The sequence below is a fragment of the Nyctereutes procyonoides genome, unplaced genomic scaffold (assembly GCF_905146905.1).
Source record: "Nyctereutes procyonoides isolate TBG_1078 unplaced genomic scaffold, NYPRO_anot_genome, whole genome shotgun sequence".
Lineage (NCBI taxonomy): Eukaryota > Metazoa > Chordata > Mammalia > Carnivora > Canidae > Nyctereutes > Nyctereutes procyonoides.
Genome location: NW_026575052.1, coordinates 9955461 through 9978273, shown reverse-complemented (window position 1 = coordinate 9978273; position 22813 = coordinate 9955461). Strand labels below are relative to the sequence as shown.

General features: G+C 41.3%; 1 protein-coding gene and 1 long non-coding RNA gene across 5 annotated transcripts; one reads left to right on the top strand and one right to left on the bottom strand.

Moving 5' to 3' along the window:
• Nucleotides 1–3100: 3100 nt before the first annotated feature.
• On the bottom strand, nucleotides 3101–6613 carry PNRC2 (proline rich nuclear receptor coactivator 2). Of its 4 annotated transcripts, none has more exons than XM_055332915.1 (3): nucleotides 6542–6613; nucleotides 5434–5639; nucleotides 3101–5161 (listed from the first exon to the last, which is right to left on the bottom strand). In XM_055332915.1, exon 3 carries the CDS (start codon nucleotides 5141–5143, stop codon nucleotides 4724–4726), a length of 420 nt encoding a protein of 139 aa, XP_055188890.1. In that variant the 5' UTR covers nucleotides 5144–5161; nucleotides 5434–5639; nucleotides 6542–6613; the 3' UTR covers nucleotides 3101–4723. The 4 variants fall into 4 exon arrangements, with proteins under 4 accessions (XP_055188890.1, XP_055188889.1, XP_055188887.1 ...); XM_055332914.1 differs by having other exon boundaries at nucleotides 5434–5635; nucleotides 6542–6609; XM_055332912.1 differs by having other exon boundaries at nucleotides 6441–6598.
• Nucleotides 6614–7228: 615 nt separating this feature from the next.
• On the top strand, nucleotides 7229–13839 carry LOC129513274 (uncharacterized). The gene is made up of 3 exons (XR_008665218.1): nucleotides 7229–7396; nucleotides 11939–12124; nucleotides 12482–13839. It is a non-coding gene; the product is annotated as an uncharacterized LOC129513274 (long non-coding RNA).
• The last annotated feature ends 8974 nt before the right edge of the window (nucleotides 13840–22813 follow it).

The window sequence follows — 22813 nt, the reverse complement described above, 5'->3', positions numbered from 1 at the left end:
CAGCCTCATTGTTTCGAGGTGTATTATTCGTAATTATTTTACACCATTCGTATCTTAACGTAATTATAAGACCCAGAATACTATCAAAGATAATTTTGTGGTTCTCTGACATTTAAAAGTATCCAGTATTTCTGTTTGCATCCCATTAATACAAATAATGAAAAAATGTTTTAATCTGTAATAAACTGATTTATTGTGCAGTGACTGTAATATACTAGAGTTATATTAAATTGTTAACTCTGCCTCCTCAAACACAAATTAGGCGATAATCCCAAAAATAAGTATTTAACTTTGCATTAGATATAAAGGAGACTCTGGGTGCTATAATTAGATTATTTTGAGGCAGACAGAGAGCTGTTATCCCAACTGATTTAGTATGTTCTGTAATTGAGAAAATGTTCACCAGATTATACTTTTTAGTGATTTACATGTACATTTTATAGGGGACATGTTCTGTGTATAGTGAATAAATAACTTTTATAGTATCACAAAAATGTTTTGGATTCCTTAGTTCCTTATTAGGATATGAAGTTTGTTATACATGATTCTTCATCACTCACATTTGAGTTTTGTCATGTTTCTGCCACATTTTAAGCTGCTTTCCGTGGGAAGTTACTCATCTAAAAATATGGAAGTGTTTGAGCCTTTATAAAAAAATTTGAAAATATTGCACATAACTACAGAAGATACGAAATGGAAGTATTTTTACCCGTTTGATGAAAAAACTTTTTGCAAACTTGCCTAATAACCACAGCGAGTAAGTGGCAAATCCTAGGTTGGAGTTAATGGTTTTTTCATGTGGTTCCTCTACTGCTGTTTTGTGCCTTTTTTTTTAAATGGGAAATTTTTTATAACTTAAAAAATAATATAATGGAATCTACAGTTCATGTAGAAGGAAGATTTAATAGATTTATGGAAAAATATATCAAAAGTTACTTTGTAATCTTCCTGAATGAAAAAAAGGTTCAATATAACCTGAGATCTCGCAACTAATTGTGACAGCCGGTCTCCATTCTGGCTTTCCAAATTTCAGTCTCCTTGTATTGCTTTTTTGACCATACTGTTGTTTACAAACTCCTGAGATACTTTGAAAAGGGGAAGCTATGACTTAAGACAGCACAAAGATAGTTGAGGAATACTCTATAAATGGTATTTCTACCAGGAAGTCAGAGCCGTTCTAATTGAGAAATGAAGAAAGCTGCCTATTTGTTTCATTCAGCTATTGACATCTTTAAGACATAGTTGCTATAGAAAAGTTTCTTTCTCTTGGGTTTTTTTCTTCTGCCCCCCTCCTCCAACAGTGTTATGTTTATTGCATTGTGTTTCTATGTATTCTCTAACAGTTGTTTCGCCCTATTAAAGTTGGGATTCTTTATTTGGAATAAAAAAGCAAGGCATGTAAATTCCTTTTATTGATAATTGACAGAGTAGCTTGTAAAGAAGTAAAAGGCCTTTGTGTCTAGTTTTTTGTAGATCCCGTCTCTGAACACTAGAGTGAAATAAACTGGTCTAGGAACCAAAAAATGTTGTGTCCCCTCCTCCCCTCTTTAGTTCTGCCTTCCAGGTTTGTGGCTGGGTAGGCCTTCCTCATCTGCATGAGAGGCTTTAGAGATGTACTTTGTCTCCTGTTTTACAGAGTAATTGCCAATGAGAATGCAATTAAAGAAAAACCCAAAAACCTTTGTTTTTTTTTTTTTTTTTCCTGCCTTGTGCTTGCTTTTGGAAATAGAATTTAACCAGATATTAAATGTAAAGCTAGGTCCTAGACCCAGATTTCATCATACTGTACACCATCATAAAGATGACAAATTTTAATTTCTAACAGTCTTAAGGCTACATGGCTGACTTCAGCCTTAGAGGATAGGTGGTTTCTCTTTACAACAACTTTTTGGTTCTCACAAGTACAAGAGTTTGGGAAATTCCTGTAGGCCAACTAAAACTGTAAGTAACTCTTCTGGGAGTGAGATGTTAGGATCATTAACCTTTTCCCTAGGTTATCCCTAGCTATTAAAAACTTTATGGTTAGTAAGCCTTTTGTACTTGATCAAGTCTGAACACTTCCCACTTGAGTCAATCCTAAGCCCAAAACTTAGTATATATATTGTATAAACCCAATGAAGTTTCAGTGCAGTTACAGAAAATTGAGTTTGACGATCCTTGGCGTTGTTCATAGACCTTACACTGGGAATATATAAAAAAAAAACTGGTTTTGGTTTTCTCCAAATCTGTTATTTGCTGTTTGCATGATAAAGGTAATGGCATTGCACTGGGGTTCACCACCTATTAAACTAGTTGAAGCCACCTCCCCCCACCCCCCCCAACTGAAACCAAGTATGGTTCTTGTGATGCCCGCCCCCCCCCCAAAAAGTTCCCTGGTGGAAATTATACTTTTATATAGAACATGCAAACACTGGGCTCCTGGGGGGCTCAGTGGTTGAGCATCTGCCTTTGGCTCAGGTCAGGGTCCTGGGATGAGTCCCACATCGGGTTCCCCACAAAGAGCCTGCTGCTTCCTCTGCTTAGGTGTCTGCCTCTCCTGTGTCTCATGAATCTCCTAAGTACTAAAACCCGACAAACACAAGGGTTAGTTTGAGGAATACTTTTTTTCTTTTTTTAATCTTTTTATTTATGATAGTCACACATAGAGAGGGGTAGAGACATAGGCAGAGGGAGAAGCAGGGTCCATGCATCGGGAGCCCGACGTGGGATTCGATCCCGGGTCTCCAGGATCGTGCCCTGGGTCAAAGGCAGGTGCTAAACCGCTGCGCCACCCAGGGATCCCCAGGAATCCTGTTTTTCTAGAAACCTCAGTCACCTTCAAATGTAGGAAAAGGAAGAGGCAGGTGATTGAACCTGCTTTGACTTGCCAATGAATCAGAAGCTTAGTAGTTTCTAAAGTGTTCTGTGGCCTTTTACTGTTAAGCCTACTTGGGTGGGGAGCTGTTGTAGAACTGTTGAACTGACCCAAATGTCTTTATCAGCAAATTGGTTACCTCTTAAACAACAGTACTTTCATTTTTCAGTTCAGTTAATTATGTGCATTCTAAAATAGTAAAGATAGTCATAACAATCTTTTATAAAATACAAACAAGCCACGGGGGGGGGGGGAAGAGGCAATTTTATTTTTTAATTTCATGCTTGAAATTCACAAACGTACATTAAGTACTATGTCAAGTTTAGGATAGCATTATTTGACTTGAGCAATATCACCTCAATCTAAGTTTAACTGGGGAAATACAATTTGGCCATTCTGCTTTAAAATGTCAAAAGGCCGCCAAATTAGAATAGGGCACTTACAATTAGAATTTTTAAATTGAGTCTCCTATACAGATTTGTAAGTTAATGTTGGATTAACTTATATTTAGGTAAAACATGTTATCAAGATATTATGCAAGAAATTACATCTTTTGCATTAATGGTCCCCTGGGTTGCACTTGGACTAGTAACAAAATATATACTGACATCATACACTAAACTATATTCATATTATAGATTACAAAAATTATTGAAAGCCAGAATGAATCTTTAAGGTTGGAGGGACCTTTAATAGTTTAATCTTTGGGCTTAAGAAAGAAAAATGAGTCCCATACTGCATCTCATATCTCTTAAAAATAGGAAGTGTTTTAGCAGCTTAAAACCTTTAGTTATATAAAACTTATTACACTAGGATTTACTTTGAAATATAGTTTACAACCAGATCAATTATACATACACTGGCACTTTAGCACAAGGGCAAACTTTTAAAAACAAATTATTTTGGACCTTTAAAATCAGGCCATAGTATAAAAACAGAGTCCATGGTCTTACATTCAGCAAATTCATACTAAAATATTCTATTTTTGTAGGATAAATGCCAACAAAACTTTACATATGCTACAAGTTTATTACATTTATTTACATGGCTCTTTCCTAAGGTACTTAAAACTTTCACATTATACAGCTCCCCACTTCAAGTAAGCTTTGCAGGGAACGATTTGAGACCAGATCACTGTCAGAATAGCTTATGCAGTGCTGTAATACAAAAATGTATTTTGAAAGCTACTCAGTGACCAAATACTGTTTCTGTAAGAAATGGTTTTGGTGCATTAGTTGGCAGACACCCACTGCATGAAACAAACGGCCATTGGGATATATGGTCTCCTCTAAATTAGATAGCCCCAGTGCCCTTTTCCACATTTCACCAGCATAGTTTTACAAAAATGCAACTATTCTCTAAGAAAAACTCATATTTTCTTTTTGGCAGTGCATCGGGTTGTTGTCATATTCCTGGTTTGTGTGTTTCTAGGACTTTAAACTGTTAAAAATATTCAACTACTCCAATCCCTGTAGGTCTAACTGGATGCTTATAATCAGATTCACTAGCTTCCAACAAGTAAATCTACTGATCCATGAATGATAATCTTAAATTAGTATTTGTGCCCAGCAGACCATAGGAAAAGTTGATTACCATTCCCCAAATTTAAATTTGACAGGTTTCATTTAAGAGTTAATCGAGAACACAATATCAAGTACAATTATCAATAATTTAGTTATTTCAAGTTGCACTGATACTACCATTACATCACAGTGCACACTACATGTAAAACAGTTAAGATGAAATCTAATAATGCTTTCTACATTAATTAGCAATTTTACAGATTAATTCCCTAGTGAATTTGGTCTGAAACAAGTGACAACTACCCTTAAATAGAACTAAATTTAAACATTAGTATTTTATCTTATTTTATACCTGTACTTTAAGTAAGGTTTTAAGTTGAAATGTCATTATTTCCTTATCAGAAGGATTAAAGGAAACTGGAACCCAGTGGCTTGGTGGTTTAGGAAGAACACTTGGTGATGGTGGCTCACTAAACTTGGCTCCAGCGTAGTTCTGATTAGTTTGAGACTTAAAAAGTAAAGTGGGACTTGATAAGCTAGAGTTCCAGTTTTGATTATTTGGAAAATTTTTGTTCTTCCCCCCGTTTTGCATGGCCTGCCGTGCAGCTGCTGAGGAGGTGTAAGTGTGTCCTCTTTCTTTTTTCTTGTGAACAATCTTCATTTGGGAATTCTGATCCTTGGTCTTCTGTCTGTTAAGCTGTTGCTGGTTCTTACTAACGTTTCTCGACTGAGGGGCTGGAATGTTATACCTCTCTCCACCACCCATCTTCAGCTTCTTTGTCACCTACACATAAATGGAAAGAAAATATTGAGCAAAATTCCAGTAAGGAAAGTTCAAAACTTGAGGAAGGTTCTGTAGCCCCAAACTTGTAACTCCAGAATTCATTTTGGAAAGTATCAAAACTGCTCTTCGCCTGCTTTAACTTCACTGTGTATTCACACTTCATTGTATGCACAGCCTTTATTACCTTCTTTATAAAAGGCTTAATCTGAAAATCTGAACAATCACTTTAAAAATAAGGACAAGAGGTTTGTTCCAAAACATGAATTTTGTACCTTTCGGTCTGCTTTTCGGATCGCAGGATTTCCACCACCTGTCCCCTTCCTTGCTGCCAAGCCCAGGATAAGAGATGTTGCTTTCTGCCGGATCCTTTCCTTTGTCTCAATACAGAAGTTTTCATGGGCCGATCCGCCGAGTTCAGCCTAGGAGCTGAGGCCAACATCGGAGTCTCCTCAGCACACAAGCTTGAGAGAAGTCCTAGCTAGGAAAGTAGAGATCACTCCGTTACTTCAACTCAAAAAACCTGGGGGGAAAGGGATGGTTCTTATTTACTCCAGAAATACAGTTAAGAATGGCCGCTTCGTGAACTAGTTAATAAGATAGAAAATCCTCTTGTCCCTGTCCTCCGTGGAGTCCGCCCAGCCCGGCGACCCGGGGGCGGGGGCGGAGTCTGCAAGTGTCCCCACGAGTCACATTCCCCCCCGGGGAGGGTGGGGGCTTTCCTGTCTCACGGATCCTGGCACCAAAATGTTCAAACCAGGGAAGCATCAGCTTTTACAGCCACTCCCAAGAAACCGGCTGAAAAGGAGTTTTCCTCAAGAGACCACGTTTTTAAAACCCACTTCGAATATTCCCATCTTGCGGCCCATCACGTATCGCAACACGTCGACGTCACGGAAAGTGTCCCCCTTGAGTTACGAACTCTCGGCTCCTCCCCATCTTCAAGTTTTCGCAAGCCACAACCTAAGCCAATTTCCCATCTCGACTACACAGAAAGGCCCGGGGCGAGCACCACGCACTCCCGGTTCCACCCCTATCCCAAGGAAGCCGGGGACCCAACCAACGAGCCCCTTCTTTCGGGAAGGGCAAGGGCCTTGCAGACGATTGCAACAGCCCCCGGGTCAGTCGGCGCGCGAGCCCAGAAGACTCGGGGCCTCCGGGCGGCCCCCGCGGCTCCCCGGCCGCCCGCGCCCGCCCGGGTCCCCCGGTCTCGCCGCCTTCCCCCAACAATGGGGAGCGCGGCCGCCAACATGGCCGCGCCCGCGGCGCCGCCGCCACTCACCGACTTCAAGCTCGGGACGGCGGCGGCGGCGGCTCCTGCTCGGCGGCGAAGCCCCCCTCCCCTCCCAGGGAGAGACGACGCACGGAGCGAACGAAACCCACGGGCACCGACGAGCTAGCTGCTGACCACCTCGGCGTCCGGACTCGACCTCCTCCTTCCGCCTCTACCGACAAAATGGAGGTGGCTGCGAGCGCCGAAGCGGGGCCGGGAGGCAGGGCGGCCAATCAGCACGCGCCGCCGCGCCGCCTGGCCAATGAGAGGCGCGCCGCCGCCTGTTGCTGGGGCCGGCCGGGCCGAGGGAGGAGAGCTTGCGGCCGGGTTTGAAATCCTCCCCGAGAGGTGCATGTCGGGAACAACTGCTGCGGCCCCGGCCGCCGGCCGGCCCCCCGCGCGCCCCGCCCCGCCCCGCCCCGCCCCTCCGCCCCTCCGCCCCTCCGCCCCTCCGCCCCCGGGGTCGGTCCGGCCCGCGCGCGCTGGGCGCGGGGGAAGGGGCGTCAAGCGCCCTCCTGGCGGAGCGGGACCGAAGCGGCTCGGCTCCGAGGTGGGCTCGCTGGGCCCCGTGACCGGGTTTCACCGACAGAAGATCCTCAACAAAGTTGCCTCCCGAGCGCCGGCCGCCGCCCGCTCCGCCGCTCTCGCCCCCTCCTCCTCCTCGGTCGCGAGAACGTCCCTCAGCCCCCCCGCCCCGGCCGGCGCCCGTCCTGCGGTTCCCCCTGGGGTCCCCCACCCCGGCCTCCTCGAAACTTTGCGAAGGGGCCTCGCCTGTGAAGGCGATTCCCGCACATGCGCGGATCGAGTCAGTGGCTCCTTTGTGCCCCCGCGGGCCCCTCGCTTCGGCTAGAGCCCTCGGCCGGAGCCCTCGGAGTTAGGGCGACTGCGGGTCCCCGCGCCCGCCCCCGGGCCGCCGGGGGGCGAGGCCCGCTGCTGGTGTTTGGGAACACGGTATCTCACGCGTTGTAAGTGCGCGGGAAAGGCAGGGGCGCCCGGGTGGCTCGGTGGTGGCGCCTCTGCCTCCGGCTCGGGTCGTGACCCCGGGCTGCGCGGATCCAGCCCTCCCCGCGGGGAGCCTGCTTCTCCCTCTCCCCGTGTCTCCGCCTCACTCTGTTTCTCATGAATGAATAAGTAAATTTTTTAAAAAGAGATAAAAGTTTGTTGAGGGAATGAGGCTCCCGTAGTCCCCTTTCCTCCCAGGTGTAAGTGGAAGGGGTATGGGGCGGGGGGCGTAAAGCTGTAGTTCCCTTGATTATTCCAGCGAGGCCCAGCCAAGAGGGAAAGGCAACTTCTTTGGGGTACATAGATAAGCAATCCAAAATGGGTGTTTTAAAAGAGAATGCCAGATTCTATGAACATACGAACATGTTTATTGCAGGACTTACACTTTTTATAAGTTTCACATAATTCATTTTTTTTTAGTCTGCAAGTGTTTTGCTACCACCATCCCCCACCCCTGTGTCTTTCTAGCCATGGACCTTATGTTTTCTTAAGAAAACTTATTTAAGCTACTGCATTTTAAAAGAGAAGTTTGTTAATCAAATTAATTTGGTAAAAAATGTAGAAGAGATATTTTTGAGCATGGGGCTTTCTGGTGCTAATCATATTATAGTCAAATAAGATGTGTATAATAAGCACCTGCTAGCTTACTGAAAGTGTAATCTGTTTCCTAAAATCTCAAGAAGCTAGCTGGCTTAGACATCTGGCCAGGTGGCCAGATGGCCAGGCTGTATTTAATGAGTTCCGACTTTCAACTTCAGAAAAGATCCTTACTTTGATTTTTTTTTTTTAATATAATGGTTTGTAAAGTGAAAAGTCTGGTTTCAGTCTGAGCACTTTATTTTTCTGATTATTCTTAATAGCTAAGATTTATTAAATGCTAAATGCTTATCACTGCATTTTACATATTCTATCTCATTGAATATTTATCTCTAAATGCATTCTTTTTTATATAAAATCAATTAGCCAACATACAGTACATCATAAATTTCAGATGTAGAGTTCAGTTATTCATCAGTTGCATATAATACTCAGTGCTCATCACATCACCTGCCCTCCTTAATGCCTATTACACTATCCCCCCACCCCCTTCCCGTCCAATAATCCTATTTGTTTCTTGAAGTTAAGAGTCTCTCATGATTTGTCCCCATCTCTGATTTCTTCCCGTTCAGTTTTCCCTCCCTTCCCCTATGATCCTCTACACTCTTTCTTATATTCCATATAGGAGTGAAATCAAATAATTCTCTTTCTCTGATTGACTTAACACAATACTCTCCAGTCCAGTTCATCCACATCGATGTAAATGGTAAGGTTTCATCCTTTTTGATGGCTGGGTAATATTTCATTATGTATATATAATATTCCACATATATAATATATATTATATTCCATTTTATATATATATATATGTATTCCATTGTTATATATGTCAATCAATCACATCTTTATCCATTCAACTGTCAATGGGTATCTGGGCTCTTTCCACAGTTTGGCTATTGTGGACATTGCTGCTATAAACACTGGGGTGCAGATGCCCCTTGAGATCACAACATTTGTTATCTTTGGGGTAAATAGTTCAATTGATTGGTCATAGGGTAGCTCTATTTTTAACTTCTTTTTTTTTAAGATTTTATTTATTCATGAGAGACACAGAGAGAGAGGCAGAGACACAGGCAGAGGGAGAAGCAGTCTCCATGCAAAGAGCCCAATGTGGGACTTGATCCCAGGACTCCAGGATCATGCCCCAGCCCAAAGGCAGGTGCTAAACCACTGAGCCACCCAGGGATCCCTATTTTTAACTTCTTGAAGAACCTCCATACTGCCTTCCAGAGTGGCTGCACCAGCTTGCATTCCCACCAACAGTATAAGAGAGTTCCCCTTTTTCTGTATCCTTGCCAACATTTGTTGTTTCCTGAATTGTTACTTTTGGCCATTCTGACTGGTGTGAGGTGGTATCTCATGTGGTTTTGATTTGTATTTCCCTGAGGATGAGTGATGTTGAGCATTTTTTCGTGTGTCTGTTGGCCATTTGTTGTCTTCTTTGGAGAAATGTCTGTTCATGTGTTCTGCCCATTTCTTGACTGGATTATTTGTTTCTTGGGTGTTGAGTTTGATAAGTTCTTTATAGATCTTGGATACTAGCCCTTTATCTGATATGTCATTTGCAAAAATCTTCTCTGATTCTGTAGGTCTAATTCTTTTGTATTCATATCATCCAAACATCTTTTAAATTCATCCCTGCTACAGTCCCACCACATCTTCTTTTTTCTCTCTGCTTTCCACCTATTTGATTGCTTTTTTAAAAAATTTATTTATTTAAGAGAGAGAAGGGGTGGAGGGACAGAGGGAGGAGGAAAAAGGGAGAATCTTAAGCAAAACCTCCACATCCAGTGTGAGCTCCTTGAAGGGCTCAATCTCATAACCCTGAGATCATGACCTGAGCCAAAATCAAGAGGCTGACACTTAACTGACTGACCCACCCAGGCACCCCTGACTGTGTTACTTCAAAACACACACACAGGGGATCCCTGGGTGGTGCAGCGGTTTGGCGCCTGCCTTTGGCCCAGGGCACGATCCTGGAGACCCGGGATCAAATCCCACGTCGGGCTTCCGGTGCATGGAGCCTGCTTCTCCCTCTGCCTGTGTCTCTGCCTCTCTTTCTCTCTCTCTGTGTATGACTATCATAAATAAAAAAAATAAAAATAAAAGCTTTAAAACTAATGTTTAAAACACACACACACACACACACAACAGAACAACATAGTTCACTGGCTCCAAATTGTATTACAGAATTCAGTCGCCTTGCTCTCTGATTGTTACCTGTGTAAACACACAAGTAGTATCTTGGGACACATAAATAATACACACAGTGTATTGGATACTTTCTCTGCCTCATTATTTTTTTGCTTATCTGCACAAATTATTGAGTAGGTGCTATTTTGACCTCTACTGTGCAGATGAGGTCCATAGAATTTAAAGCTGAAAGCCACACGCTAAGACTCCGGAGCCCAGGCTCTGTGTTCCCTGCAGCACGTGTGTCTGAATCACCTCTGTCTTCCCCAGTGCCTGAAAGGTGCCTTGCCCAGAGCAGCACTGAGTGGCTGTTGCTGGGACTGCCAGGACTGGTTGGGCAGTATGAAGCCTTCATTTCTGCCCAGTTAGAGTCAGGCTGTGCTGTTAAAGCCTTTCCCATGTCCCAGACTCCCAGCAGCCCCTCAATATAGTTCCAGCCTCATCCCTCATTAATATTTACCAAGTGCTATTTACCAAGTGATAACAGCTCAGAACTGGAGAGCAGGAGCCAAAAATATACCCTCTTCAGGACATCTGATGCAGCCTCTACCTGTCCCCTGCCAGTCTTTAAAGTCAGTTCCACCAACACAATCCAATTAGTGGTTTTCACCGGGAAAATGGTGATCCAAAGCAACAGCTCTCAGATTATAAATCAGCCACCAATGCCGAGAGCCAAATACATAATAAATATGTAGGTGTTTAATACAAAACCTTAATTTAACCAAGATTTATCTGGTGCCTTCTTTGAGGCAGGCACTCTGCCAAGCCCTGGGGATACAATAGTGAATGAAGCTCCATCCCAGCCATAAAAGAATTCAAAGGCTCTTCCCTTGACAATTTATCAGAAAAGAAAGCTGGGTGTCTGGGGAGATTGATTTCCTCAGTTCTTCCCCTGAGAGTCAAGGACAGACCATGCCAACTGTAAACACAAAAGTTAACCTGCTAACATTGGAGTTTGGGTTACAGACATTGTACCGGGGATCCCTGGAATGGGGGTCAGGGGTTGGGATTGGCACAGTCACTGAAATCCTTTCCCTGGAGGATGCATTTTGAATTATGTATCAGTGGGAGCCAAAATCAACAACATCTGTTGCATAAAGTTTACCTTCCTAATCTGTAAGTACAGTGGGACAAAAAGGTGTTTCAGAATGTTTGGCTTTGCAGGATTGGCAAGTTGCAGGCTGATACTTGTATTTTAAACCCCAATGAGTGGCAAGGCAGTGAGGTAATCACGCAGGTTTGGCACACTTTTCAAACACATCTCTAGTTGGACCCACTGGCATTCAGGCTGGATCATATATCTCCCAGTTTGCTGGACCCAAAAAATAAGCTGGTTTGGTTATTTATCTTCCTCAGGCTCATCTGTGAATTCAGAGCACAACTTTGAATGCTTGCAGGTCCATCAGTTGGCTAATTTCAGCTGGGAGAAGCAAGTTCTTGGAACTTGCCAAAAAAGCAAAGTGAGACACCTGCCTGATGTTTTGATGTGCCTTAGGGCTCTAATCTTGTTGCCAAACTGGTATCAAAACACACACCCCTCCACACTCCGTGAATATGTTTCCTGGGGAAGCATCTGCTGTGCATTCCCCAGTTGCTCACACATTCCCGAGCTGTTGCGAATCAGTTCTCAGCCATTACAGCCAATTGGGTGTAATCATGAAATGGGGCACAGGAAGTCAATGCTAAACTCCCACACTTCTGTGACTCTCCCCCAGGGCTTCTCAACCTCTGGGACCTTTGAAGGATTCTGATGCATGGACTCCCACTCCAGAACCAGAATCTTTGAGGATGGCTACTTGGGTGCTCCAAGTCCAGCTGATGGGGGACAGAACATGCCACTCCCAAATCTGCCCCTGTGACAGAAGGATTATTTTGAACTAAAGGCACTTGAAAAAGAGCAGGTGCAGAAGATCACCCTGACCTCTCCTCCCTTTTTCTTCCTGGAAACAAAAAAAGAACATTCCCGTGTGAAAGATGTCCTCCTACACCAGGAGGAGAGAAACATTCTTATTACCAGAGGGGGGGCCGGAGGCCGAGAGAATTCTGTACAAACAGACTTGGTCAAAATAACTCTTACCTTTCTTTAGACCCCCCACATACTTTGCTTTTTCACAACTGTATCCCTTGTTCAACGTATTATAAAAGCATTTAGGCTTTGCCACGTCTTTGGGTCTTCATTTCCTTATCACTTAAGATTTATATGAACTAACTCTGTGTGTTTTTCTCCTGTTAATGTCTCCTGTCAATTTAATTTTCAGGCCAGAGATCCTAAGAAGGGAGAAAGAAGGTTTGGCTTCCCCTCCACAGCTGATTCCAATGTCTCACTCTGGTCGAAAACTACTGCTCTAATTGTTCCTAAGAGGAATCCCCTGCCACGGGAGTGTATGTATGAAGGGCACCCCCTTTTGTCCTCTGTAATCCTCAAAGGTGCTGATTATACCAAACAATCACAAGAAGCGAACACCCAGAGTTCTTTAGATCAGCTTTTTAAAGGGTTCATCACACAGGTGGACTCCCAGAGTCTACCATCAGTTCCCTTGCTAGTCTGTTGATCCGAGCTGTCCATTTCTTGGCCCACTCTAAGGTCAGAGTTCTCAGTACTCCAGGCCAGAAGCTGTGTGGACTGAAGGACAGGCAGCAACCTTGAGAAGAACAATCCAAACAGGCTCAGGCTGGCATCCCGATTGATTGATTGATTGATAGCAAAAGGAAATGCAGGACACCCAATACTGAAAAAAATAGTGGAACATGGGAGCCATCCACTTCTATGTAAGACCATGGCTATATCTGTCTCCCAACTGTTCACACCCATGGCACGAAGAAAAGTTACACTATTCTGTGGTATCATGGAAGGCTCCAGAGAGAATCTAATGAGCTATGAAGCCACTCAAGCTCCCACCATGTATTCTTAGCCTGACAATCTCTCAATTCCTATAGTCATTTTTCTCTTATGCTGCCTTGTATTGCAGCGCCTCGCCTTTTTAGCATATTCCAAGTCTACACGAGCAGAGTTTTGTTTTTTGTTTTTTTCCACATTCATTATCTCACTCAATCTTGGCATTAGCTCCATAGGATAATAATGCCCCCAGGATAGGCATTATCACCACGCTATAGGTGAAGAGACAGGCCGGGAGAGACTTGTTCAGGTCTGCAACAAAGATCTTCCATCTTAAACACTTTTACTGGAGTTTTTCTTGTTATGTAAGTGACACCTCTTAGCTATAGAAAAGGCAGATCAATAACAACCCCAACGACAAAAAATCACTCAACATCTTACCTCCCAGAGAGAACCGCTGTTAAGGTTTTGAGGGAATGTCCTTCCAGTCTTTTTTTCCAAACTGAGAGCCAGTGCGCAGTGGGAAGAGCACAGACTCCAGAGGCTGCCCACAGTCTTATCTCTGCAGCTTACTAGCATATGGTATTAGCAGACTTCTCAACCTCTCCTCCAAGAAAATGAAGTCATTTTCTTCATCTGTAAAAATGGGGATAATAACATCACCTAACAGTCAGTGTAAGGATTAAACAAATAAACATCTTTGAAATACTTAGAACAAGTACTTAGAAAGCACTCAATTAGTCAGCTTTTTTTTTTTTAATTTTCATAAGAATGGTAATAGGGGGGCACCTGGGTAGCTCAATGGGTTAGATCCCAGGGTCCTGGGATGGAGTCCTCAGCAGGGAGCCTGCTTCACCCTCTCCTCCCTGCTCATGCTCTCACCCTCTCTCTCTCTCTCAAATAAATAAATAAATAAATAAATAAATAAATAAATAAATAAATAAAATCTTTAAAAAAATGGTAATGGTAATAAATGATATACATTCTTTTGTTACCTTTTAATTTTTATGTTTTAAAATCAATATATTGCAAACCTGTTTCTGTGTATATATATATATATATATATATATATATATACACACACACACACATACCTACATCACTAACAGTATTTTATGTTATGACTATCATTAATTTCACCATCCCTGGCTGTTGTTTCCAATTTTTTGCTATTGTATGCTGAGCTGAATATCCTTATAGATAAATCTCTGTTTTCTTAAACAAATTTCCTTTAACTAAATTCCAGAGGTAAAACTACTCTGGTAAATATATAGCTAAGACTTGACTTTCACCCCCACCATTAGGGTGTAAAAGCCATATCTCAGGTTTCTGGGTCTAAAGATACTATTCTCCCTCCTGGTTATTTATAGCTGCTTCTCTAACATCAGATCTGCAAGAGGAGTTGGTGAATTAACATAGAAAAGAATTAGTAAAAATAAATTAATTAAAATAAAATTTTTTAAAAGAAAAAAGAAAAGAATTAGCCAAAGGAATTTTAAAAGTTTTTTAGGGACCACAGGTTATGCATTGCTCCCAGTTTTAAGAAATATGCTTGTGGGGGCACCTGGGTGGCTCAGTGGTTGAGCGTCTGCCTTCAGCTCAGGGTGTGATTCCAGGGTCCAGGATCAAGTCCCACATTAGGCTCCGAGGGAGCCTGCTTCTCCCTCTGCTGGTGTCTCTGCTTCTCTCTGTGTGTCTAATGAACAAATAGATAAAATCTTAGAAAGAAAAAGAAAGAAGAAAGAAAGAAAGAAAGAAAGAAAGAAAGAAAGAAAGAAAGAAAGAAAGAAAGAAAGAAAGAAAGAAGAAAGAAAAGAAAGAAAGAAAAAGAAAGAAAAGAAAAAGAAGAAAAGAAAAGAAAAGAAAAGAAAAAGAAAAGACAAGACTGTGGGACAGCTCTTTCTTCAGGGAAACTCTGTTAGTAAGATCTACTTATTTATCACAGTTGATAAACGCCATAACTGTCAATTTGACAAACGTCTGGACTTTTCCACTGACTCAGGCAGGCCAATGTTTGTCCTCTGGCTGACTGTTTGGGTTTGGAAAGAGACCATGAGTCAAGTTGCTGTGGCACAAGAGACTGTGTTTTGCCACAACAGAAAAAAACACACAGATTGACATCATTTTAATAGATGATTAAAAGTGCATAGCTGAGTTGACTCCATGGAGTGACTCCCACTCCTGAAAACAGCAGGCACCAAGGGTGTCTCCACTAAACCCACAGCTTCTAAGGCATGGAGAGAAGAAACCTGCCCAAGGACAGTCTCATCTCTTGATTCCAGTTCACCATGGCTGAATTTTTATATCACCTCCTTGTCTTTAACTGATAGACCTTTATTTTATTTTGTTATAACTGTTACCTTGCAGGATTCAAAGATATGATCTTTTGCATATTCTAAATGTGCCCCTCATTAGATAATAGTATTAGGTATTGAGCACTTTACTATGAGCAAGACACTGTGCTAAGCAATTTATATGCATTATCTTATTAAATTCTCACCATAACCCTACTGAGGTCAGTAGTATTTCTAACCCCATTTAACATATGAGAAGACTGAGGCTCAGAGAAAAAGGTTAAATGATTTGCCCAAAGTCACACACAGAGAACTCAAACCTGGGTCAGCGTGATACCAAAACCTCTGCTCATAACCACTCTGCTGCACTGCCATAGTCTCCAGGGTCCATATTCCTAGGAAAGACTCAGAATACAGCTTGCTGTGGAATGGGAGGTAGCCACATTTCTAAGTCCAGGCTATCAGCAGCCCAAAAAACTTGCACATATATTCTTAATGCCTTAAGAATTATTATTATATTATTTTCAAAGACATCCTGCCCACAAAGGTGCATTTTGCCCACAAGGGTACATCCTGCCATGAAAGGATACTGCTAAGAGGCAGGAGCTGAAGGAGCTTCTGCAGCAGTGAGCCTAAGGTGGAACACTGCCCCCTGCAAAGAAATTGCAACCAGGTGAACTCCTGAGGAGGAGTTGCTGAAGAACCCCCAAAAGTGCCCATGATAGAAAGAGACAGCTTTACGTATCCATCAAGCTAAGAAAACACAGAATCATCTGACAAAATTTTTGGTCCAGAAAGAAATTTCTTGCTGACCATTACCCTTCTTCCCTGACTGCAATTCCACAGATGTCAAAAACTATAGTCAGCCAGTGGCAGCAGGGAGAACAGGAAGAGCAGAGCATTCAGCTAATTGTGAATCAAGTTTAGAGTTCTGATTATCACCTCGGCTGACCAATTTTAATCATTGAATCAAAATTGAGTTTAAAATTTAAAGTGCCTGGGACGTCTGGGTGGCTCAGTGGTTGAGCGACTGCCTTTGGTTCAGGTTGTGATCCCGGGGTCCTGGGATCAAGTCCTGCATCATTGGGCTCCACACAGGGAGCCTGCTTCTCCCTCTGCCTGTGTCTCTGCCTCTCTCTCTGTGTCTCTCTGTGTCTCTCATTTTTCTTTTAAAAATAAAATTTAAGTGACAAAAATAAATTTAAAGTGACATTTTCAAAATATATAAAGAACTTATCAAACTCAACACCCAAGAAACAAATAATCCAGTGAAGAAATGGGCAGAAGACATGAACAGACAGTTCTCCAAAGAAGACAACAAATGGCCAACAAACACATGAAACAATGCTCAGCATCACTCATCATCAGGGACATACAAATCAAAACTACAATGAGATACCACTTCATACCAGTCAGAATGGCTAAAGTTAACAACTCAGGAAACAACAAATGTTGGCAAGGATGCAGAGAAAGGGGAACCTTCTTACACTGTTGGTAGAAATGCAAAGTGGTGCAGTCACTTTGGAAAATAGTATAGAGGTTCCTATTCTGTAATCCAGTAATTGCACTAGTAGGTATTTATCCAAACGATACAAAATAGTGATTTGAGGGGGCCCATGCACCCCAATTTTTATAACAGCAATGTCCACAATTGCCAAAATATGGAAAGAATCCAAATGTCCATCTATGGATGAATGAATAAAGAAGAGGTAGTATAAATATACAGTGGAATATTACTCAGCCATCAAAAAGGATGAAATCTTGTCATTTGCAATGATGTGGTTGGAAATAAAGGGTATATGCTAAGTGAAATAAGTCAGAGAAAGACAAATACCATATGATTTCACTCATGTGGAATTTAAGAAACAAAACAGATTAACATAGGGGAACAGATGGAAAAGTAAGATAAAAACAGAAAAGGAGACAAACCATAAGAGATTTTTTTAAAAGATTTTATTTATTTATTCATGAGAATACACAGAGAGGAGAGAGAGAGAGAGAGAGAGAGAGAGAGAGAGAGGCAGAGACACAGGCAGAAGGAGAGGCAGGCTCCATGTAGGGAGCCTGACGTAGGACTCGATCCCAGGTCTCCAGGATCACGCCCTGAGCTGTAGGCGGTGCTAAACTGCCGAGCCACGGGGGCTGCCCCACCATAAGAGATTCTTAACTCTGGGGAACAAACTGAGGGGTGCTGGAGGTGGGAGTGAGAGGATGTGGTAATTGGGTGATGGAGATTAAGGAGGGCACTTGATATAATGAGCACTGGGTGTTATATGCACCTGATGAATCACTAAATTCTACATCTAAAACTAATACTACCTTGGTAACTAACGAATTTAAATAAAAATTTTTTTAATTTTTGAAATGACCACAGGATTTTATAACTGAAAAGAAAGAGAAAGAGTGGTAATGAAAATATCAACTAGTTTTGTAACACACAGCATCCAATCAGACATTTGATTAATCAACCTTAGACAGCCAGTAGGGCCACCAGGAACATACTGGTTAAATGTCAGCCCTCCCTAGAAGTAAGAAAAAAAATCACCTCACCCTGAAAATGGATGTTTTGTCCATTGGCTAGAAAAGGATTATCAACCTTAAGCATATTTAAATGAAGAATAGGGGCACCTGGGTGGTTCAGTCAGTTAAGCGTCTGACTCTTGGTTTCGGCTCAGGTGGTGATCTCATGAGTCATGAGATTGAGCCCCCTACAATGTGGAGTCTGCTTGAGATTCTCTCCCTCTGTCCCTCCCCCCACTCATGTTCTCTTATTCTCTTTCCCTCTCAAATAAATGAATAAATCTTTAAAAAAGAATTTTGTGGTGACTGGTTGGCTCAGTCAGTAAAGCATGTAACTCGATGTCTGGGTTGTCAATTCAAGTCCCACATTGGGTACAGAGATAACTTAAAAAATAAAATCTTGAAGAAGGAGGAGGAGGAGGGGAAGTTGTTTATGCAACTAGTAACAGACCATTAAATGTTTGAACCAACAATTAATAGAGCTGAGGGGAAAAGGACATTTCCACAATAATCATTTGAGACTTCAATACCACACTCAATAATGGATAGAACAACAAGATAGAAGATGAGTAAGGAAATAGAGGATTTGAACAATATAATAAATGAACCAGGTCTAATAAATATGTAGAGGACACTCTACACAACAATTATAGCATATACTTTCTTCTCAAATGCACAAGGGACATTCTCCAGGATAGACCATCTTTTAGGTCACAAGTTAAATCTCAATAGACTTAATAATACAGGTATCATTCAAAGTATCTTCTCTGACCATAGCAGGATGATGTTAGAAGTCAATAACAGAAGGAAAACTGGGAAACTCTCAAAACTGTAGAAATTTAAAAATAGTTTTTTTAGCATGCAAAATTTATTTCAACTGTACATAACAGATGTCCCTTTTTTTAATGAAACAAACACTTCATTGCCATATGCAACTACTAACAATAATATGCACACTGTACAATATGATGCAAGATTCAGGTATACAACCGAGTCTTCAAATAGCGGTCACTAAAAATGGCTCTCCCATTCACAGAGGAAAAGCACAATATACAGATTTTTTTCAAGATCCTATACCATTATACACCATTACTGTGTTTTGGCAATTTTATCCAAAAACACATAATTAATATAGCTTATATATCATGGCAAGCTTAAATTTAGTGGCAAAGCGATGCCTGAGTGGCTCAGTGGTTGAGCATCTGCCTTTGGCTCAGGGCATGATCCCCATGGGGAGCCTGCTTCTCCCTCTGCCTGTGTCTCTACGTCTCTCTTTGTGTCTCTCATGAATAAATAAAATATTTCTTAAAAATTTAGGGGCAAAAAAACATGTAGGCCCCCTGCAAAAGGCCTGGAGACAGCTTACACCTACCTTCTGGTTCAGGGTCTTCACTCTTACACTACAACACTAACTGTACCCTCCGCCTTGACAGATAAACAGCACACTCTTTAACAACCAGTGGGTTAAAGAATATATCACAAGAGAATTTTAAAATATTTAAAGTTGAATGAAAATGAAAGAACCACCTACCAACATTTTTGGGACCCAGTGAAAACAGTGCTAAGGGGGAAATGTTTAGATAAAAACACATTAAAAAACAAAGTATATAAAAAATAAAAATAAAAAACAAGGTATATCTCAAACCAACCACCTAACATTATGACCTAAGGAAATAGAGAAGAACAAACTAAACCCACACTTAGCAGAAGAAAGGAAATAATAGCGATTAGAGCAGAGATAGGTGAAGTAAGAATTTTTAAAAATAGAAAAAAATCAACAAAACCACAAGTTGTTTCTTTTGAGAAAAAAATCAATAAAATTGACAAGCCTCTAACTAGATTGACTAAAAAAGAAACTCAAATTACTAAAATCAGTAATGAAAGTGGGGACATGAGTACCAATTTAACAAAAATAAAAAGATTATGAGAGAACTATGAATAACTGCACTCCAAGAAATTGTATTACCTAAATGAAACAGAAACATTCCTAGAAACAGAAAACCTACCAAGACTAAATCATGAAGAAATAGAAAATCTGATCAGACCTACAACCAATAAGGAGATTTAATCAGGAGATTGAATCTCCTAGGAAAGAAAAGTCCTCCACCTAATGGCTTCACTGGTAAATTCTACCAATATTCAAGAATTAACACTGATCTTTCTCAACGTTTTCAAAAAAAAAAAAAAATTGAAGAGGAAGGAACAAATCCTAACTCATCCTTTAATATACTAAGGATGCTAATAGATATCAGGAAATCCAGACACTGCAGGAAAGGAAAAATGCAGACCAATTTCCCTTATAAATATTTCTACAGGGCAGCCCAGGTGGCTCAGCGGTTTAGTGCTGCCTTCAAGCCCAGGACCTGATCCTGGGGGCCTGGGATAGAGTCCCACGCCGGGCTCCCTGCATGGAGCCTGCTTCTCCCTCTCCCTGTGTCTCTGCCTCTCTTTGTCTCTGTCTCTGTCTCTCTCTGTGCGTGTCTCTCATAAATAAATAAATAAATAAATAAATAAATAAATAAATAAATAAAACCTTTAAAAAAAATAAATATTTCTGCAAAAGTCCTTAACAAAATACTATCAAACTAAATTCAATAGCACAGTGAAGCAACTATACACCATGACAAAGTGGAATTCATTCCTGGAACGTAAGGACAGTTCAACATACAAAAATCAATCAGTGTAATATACCACATTAACAAAATGGAGGAAAAACACATGATCATCTCAATAGATGCAGAAAAAGCATTTGACAAATTCAACATTTTTTCATGATAAAAACACTCAACAAACTAGGAATAGAAATAAATTATTTTTAACATAATCAAAGCCATATCTGAAAAACCCACAGCAAGCATCATACTCAGTGTGAAACACTGAAAACTTTTCCTCTAAGAACAGGAACAAGATGATCACTTTCACCATTTTTTTTTAAAGATTTCATTTATTAGTTTGAGAGAGAGAGCAGAGAGAGAACATGAGTGGTGGGAAATGGGCAGAAGGAGAAGAAGAAGAAGCAGGATCCCCACTGAGTAGGGAGCCCAATGTGGGGCTCCATCCTAGGACCCTGGGATCATGATGTGAGCCAAAGGCAAATGTTTAACTGACTGAGCCACCCAGGCACCCATCACTTTTACCATCTCTATTAAACATAGTCCTGGGAGTCCTTAGAGTAATTAGGCAAAAATAAATAAATAAATAAACAAACAAACAAATAAATGGCATCTAAACTGAAAAGGAAAAAGTAAAATTATCTCTGCTCACAGATGCTATGACCTTATATATAGAAAACCCTAGTTTCCACCAAAAGACTATTAGAACTAATAAATAAATTTGGGAAAGCAGCAGAATACAAAATCAACACAAAAACCAATTGCATTTCTATACCATAACAATGAAAATATGAAAAGAAAATTAAGAAAGCAACTCCATTTAAAATAGCATTAAAAGGGGTGCCTGGGTGGCTCAGTGGTTAAGCATCTGCCTTTGGCTCAGCTCGTGATAGCAGGGTCCTGGGATCGAGTCCCACATCAGACTCCCTGCGGGGAGCCTGCTTCTCCCTCTGCCTATGTCTCTGCCTCTCTCTCTCTGTGTTTCTCATGAATAAATAAATCAGGCTCCATTCAAAGAGCCCAGGACCCTGGAATCACACCCTGACCTGAAGTCAGACGCTCAACTGCTGAGCCACCCAGGCGTCCCTGTTAATGTTAAAATATTAATGCTACCAAAGTGACCTACAGATTCAATGCCATTGTTATCAAAATCTCAATGACATTTTTTTTCAGAAATGGAAAAATCCGGGAGTCTCTGGGTGGCTCAGTGGTTTAGCGCCTGCCTTCAGCCCAGGGCATGATCCTGGAGTCCTGGGATCGAGATCCGCATTGGGCTCCACACAGGGAGCCTGCTTCTCCCTCTGCCTGTGTCTCTGCCTCTCTCTCTCTGTGTGTCTCTCATTAATAAATAAATAAAATATTTTTTAAAAGAAAGAAATGGAAAATTCCATCCTAAAATTTATATGGAATTTCAAAAAACCCCGAAGAGCTAAAACAATCTTTCAAGAAGAACAGAAGGACAAAGTTGGAGGTCTCACACTTCCTGATTTCAACACTTTCTACAAATCTACAGGAGTCAAAACAATATGATACCAGCATAAAGACACATCTGTAGATCAATGAAATGAAATAGAGAGCCCAGAAATAAATCCTCATATGTCAAGTCAAATGATTCTCAACAAGGGTGCCAAGACCATTCAGCAGGCAAAGGACAATCTTTTCCACACATGGAGCTGGGAAAACTAGAGATCCACATGCAATAGAATGAAGTTGGACTCCCATCTTATACTATAGCTAAAAAAAACAGCCCCATAGATAGATAGAGTTAAACAAAAGAGCCAAAACTCTTAGGAGAACTTGGAATAAAAGCTTCACCACATTAGAGTTGGCAATGATTTGTTGGATTCTGATACCAAAGGCTTGGTTGGTTGAGCTTCTGACTCTTGATTTCAGCTCGGGTCATGATCTCAGGGACATCAGATTGAGCTCCATGAGGGGCTCCATGCTTAGCATGGAATCTGCTTGAGAGTCCCCCATTCACTCTCAATAAATAAATAAATAAATAAATAAATAAACAAACAAATAAAATAAATAAAATCTTTAGGAAAAAAGGCACAGATAACAAAAGAAAAAATAGGCAAATTGGATTTCATGAAAACTAAAAACCTCTGTGCATCAAAGGATACTATCAATAGAGTGAAAAGGCAACCTATGGAATAGGAGAAATTACTTGCAAATCATGTATCTGACAAGGGCTTCATATACAGAATATATATAAAGAACTCCTAAAAATAAACAACAAAACAACCCAATCCAAAAATGGACAAAGGGCTTCAATAGATATTTCTCCAAAGAATACAGATGGCCAGTAAACACTTAAAAGATGTT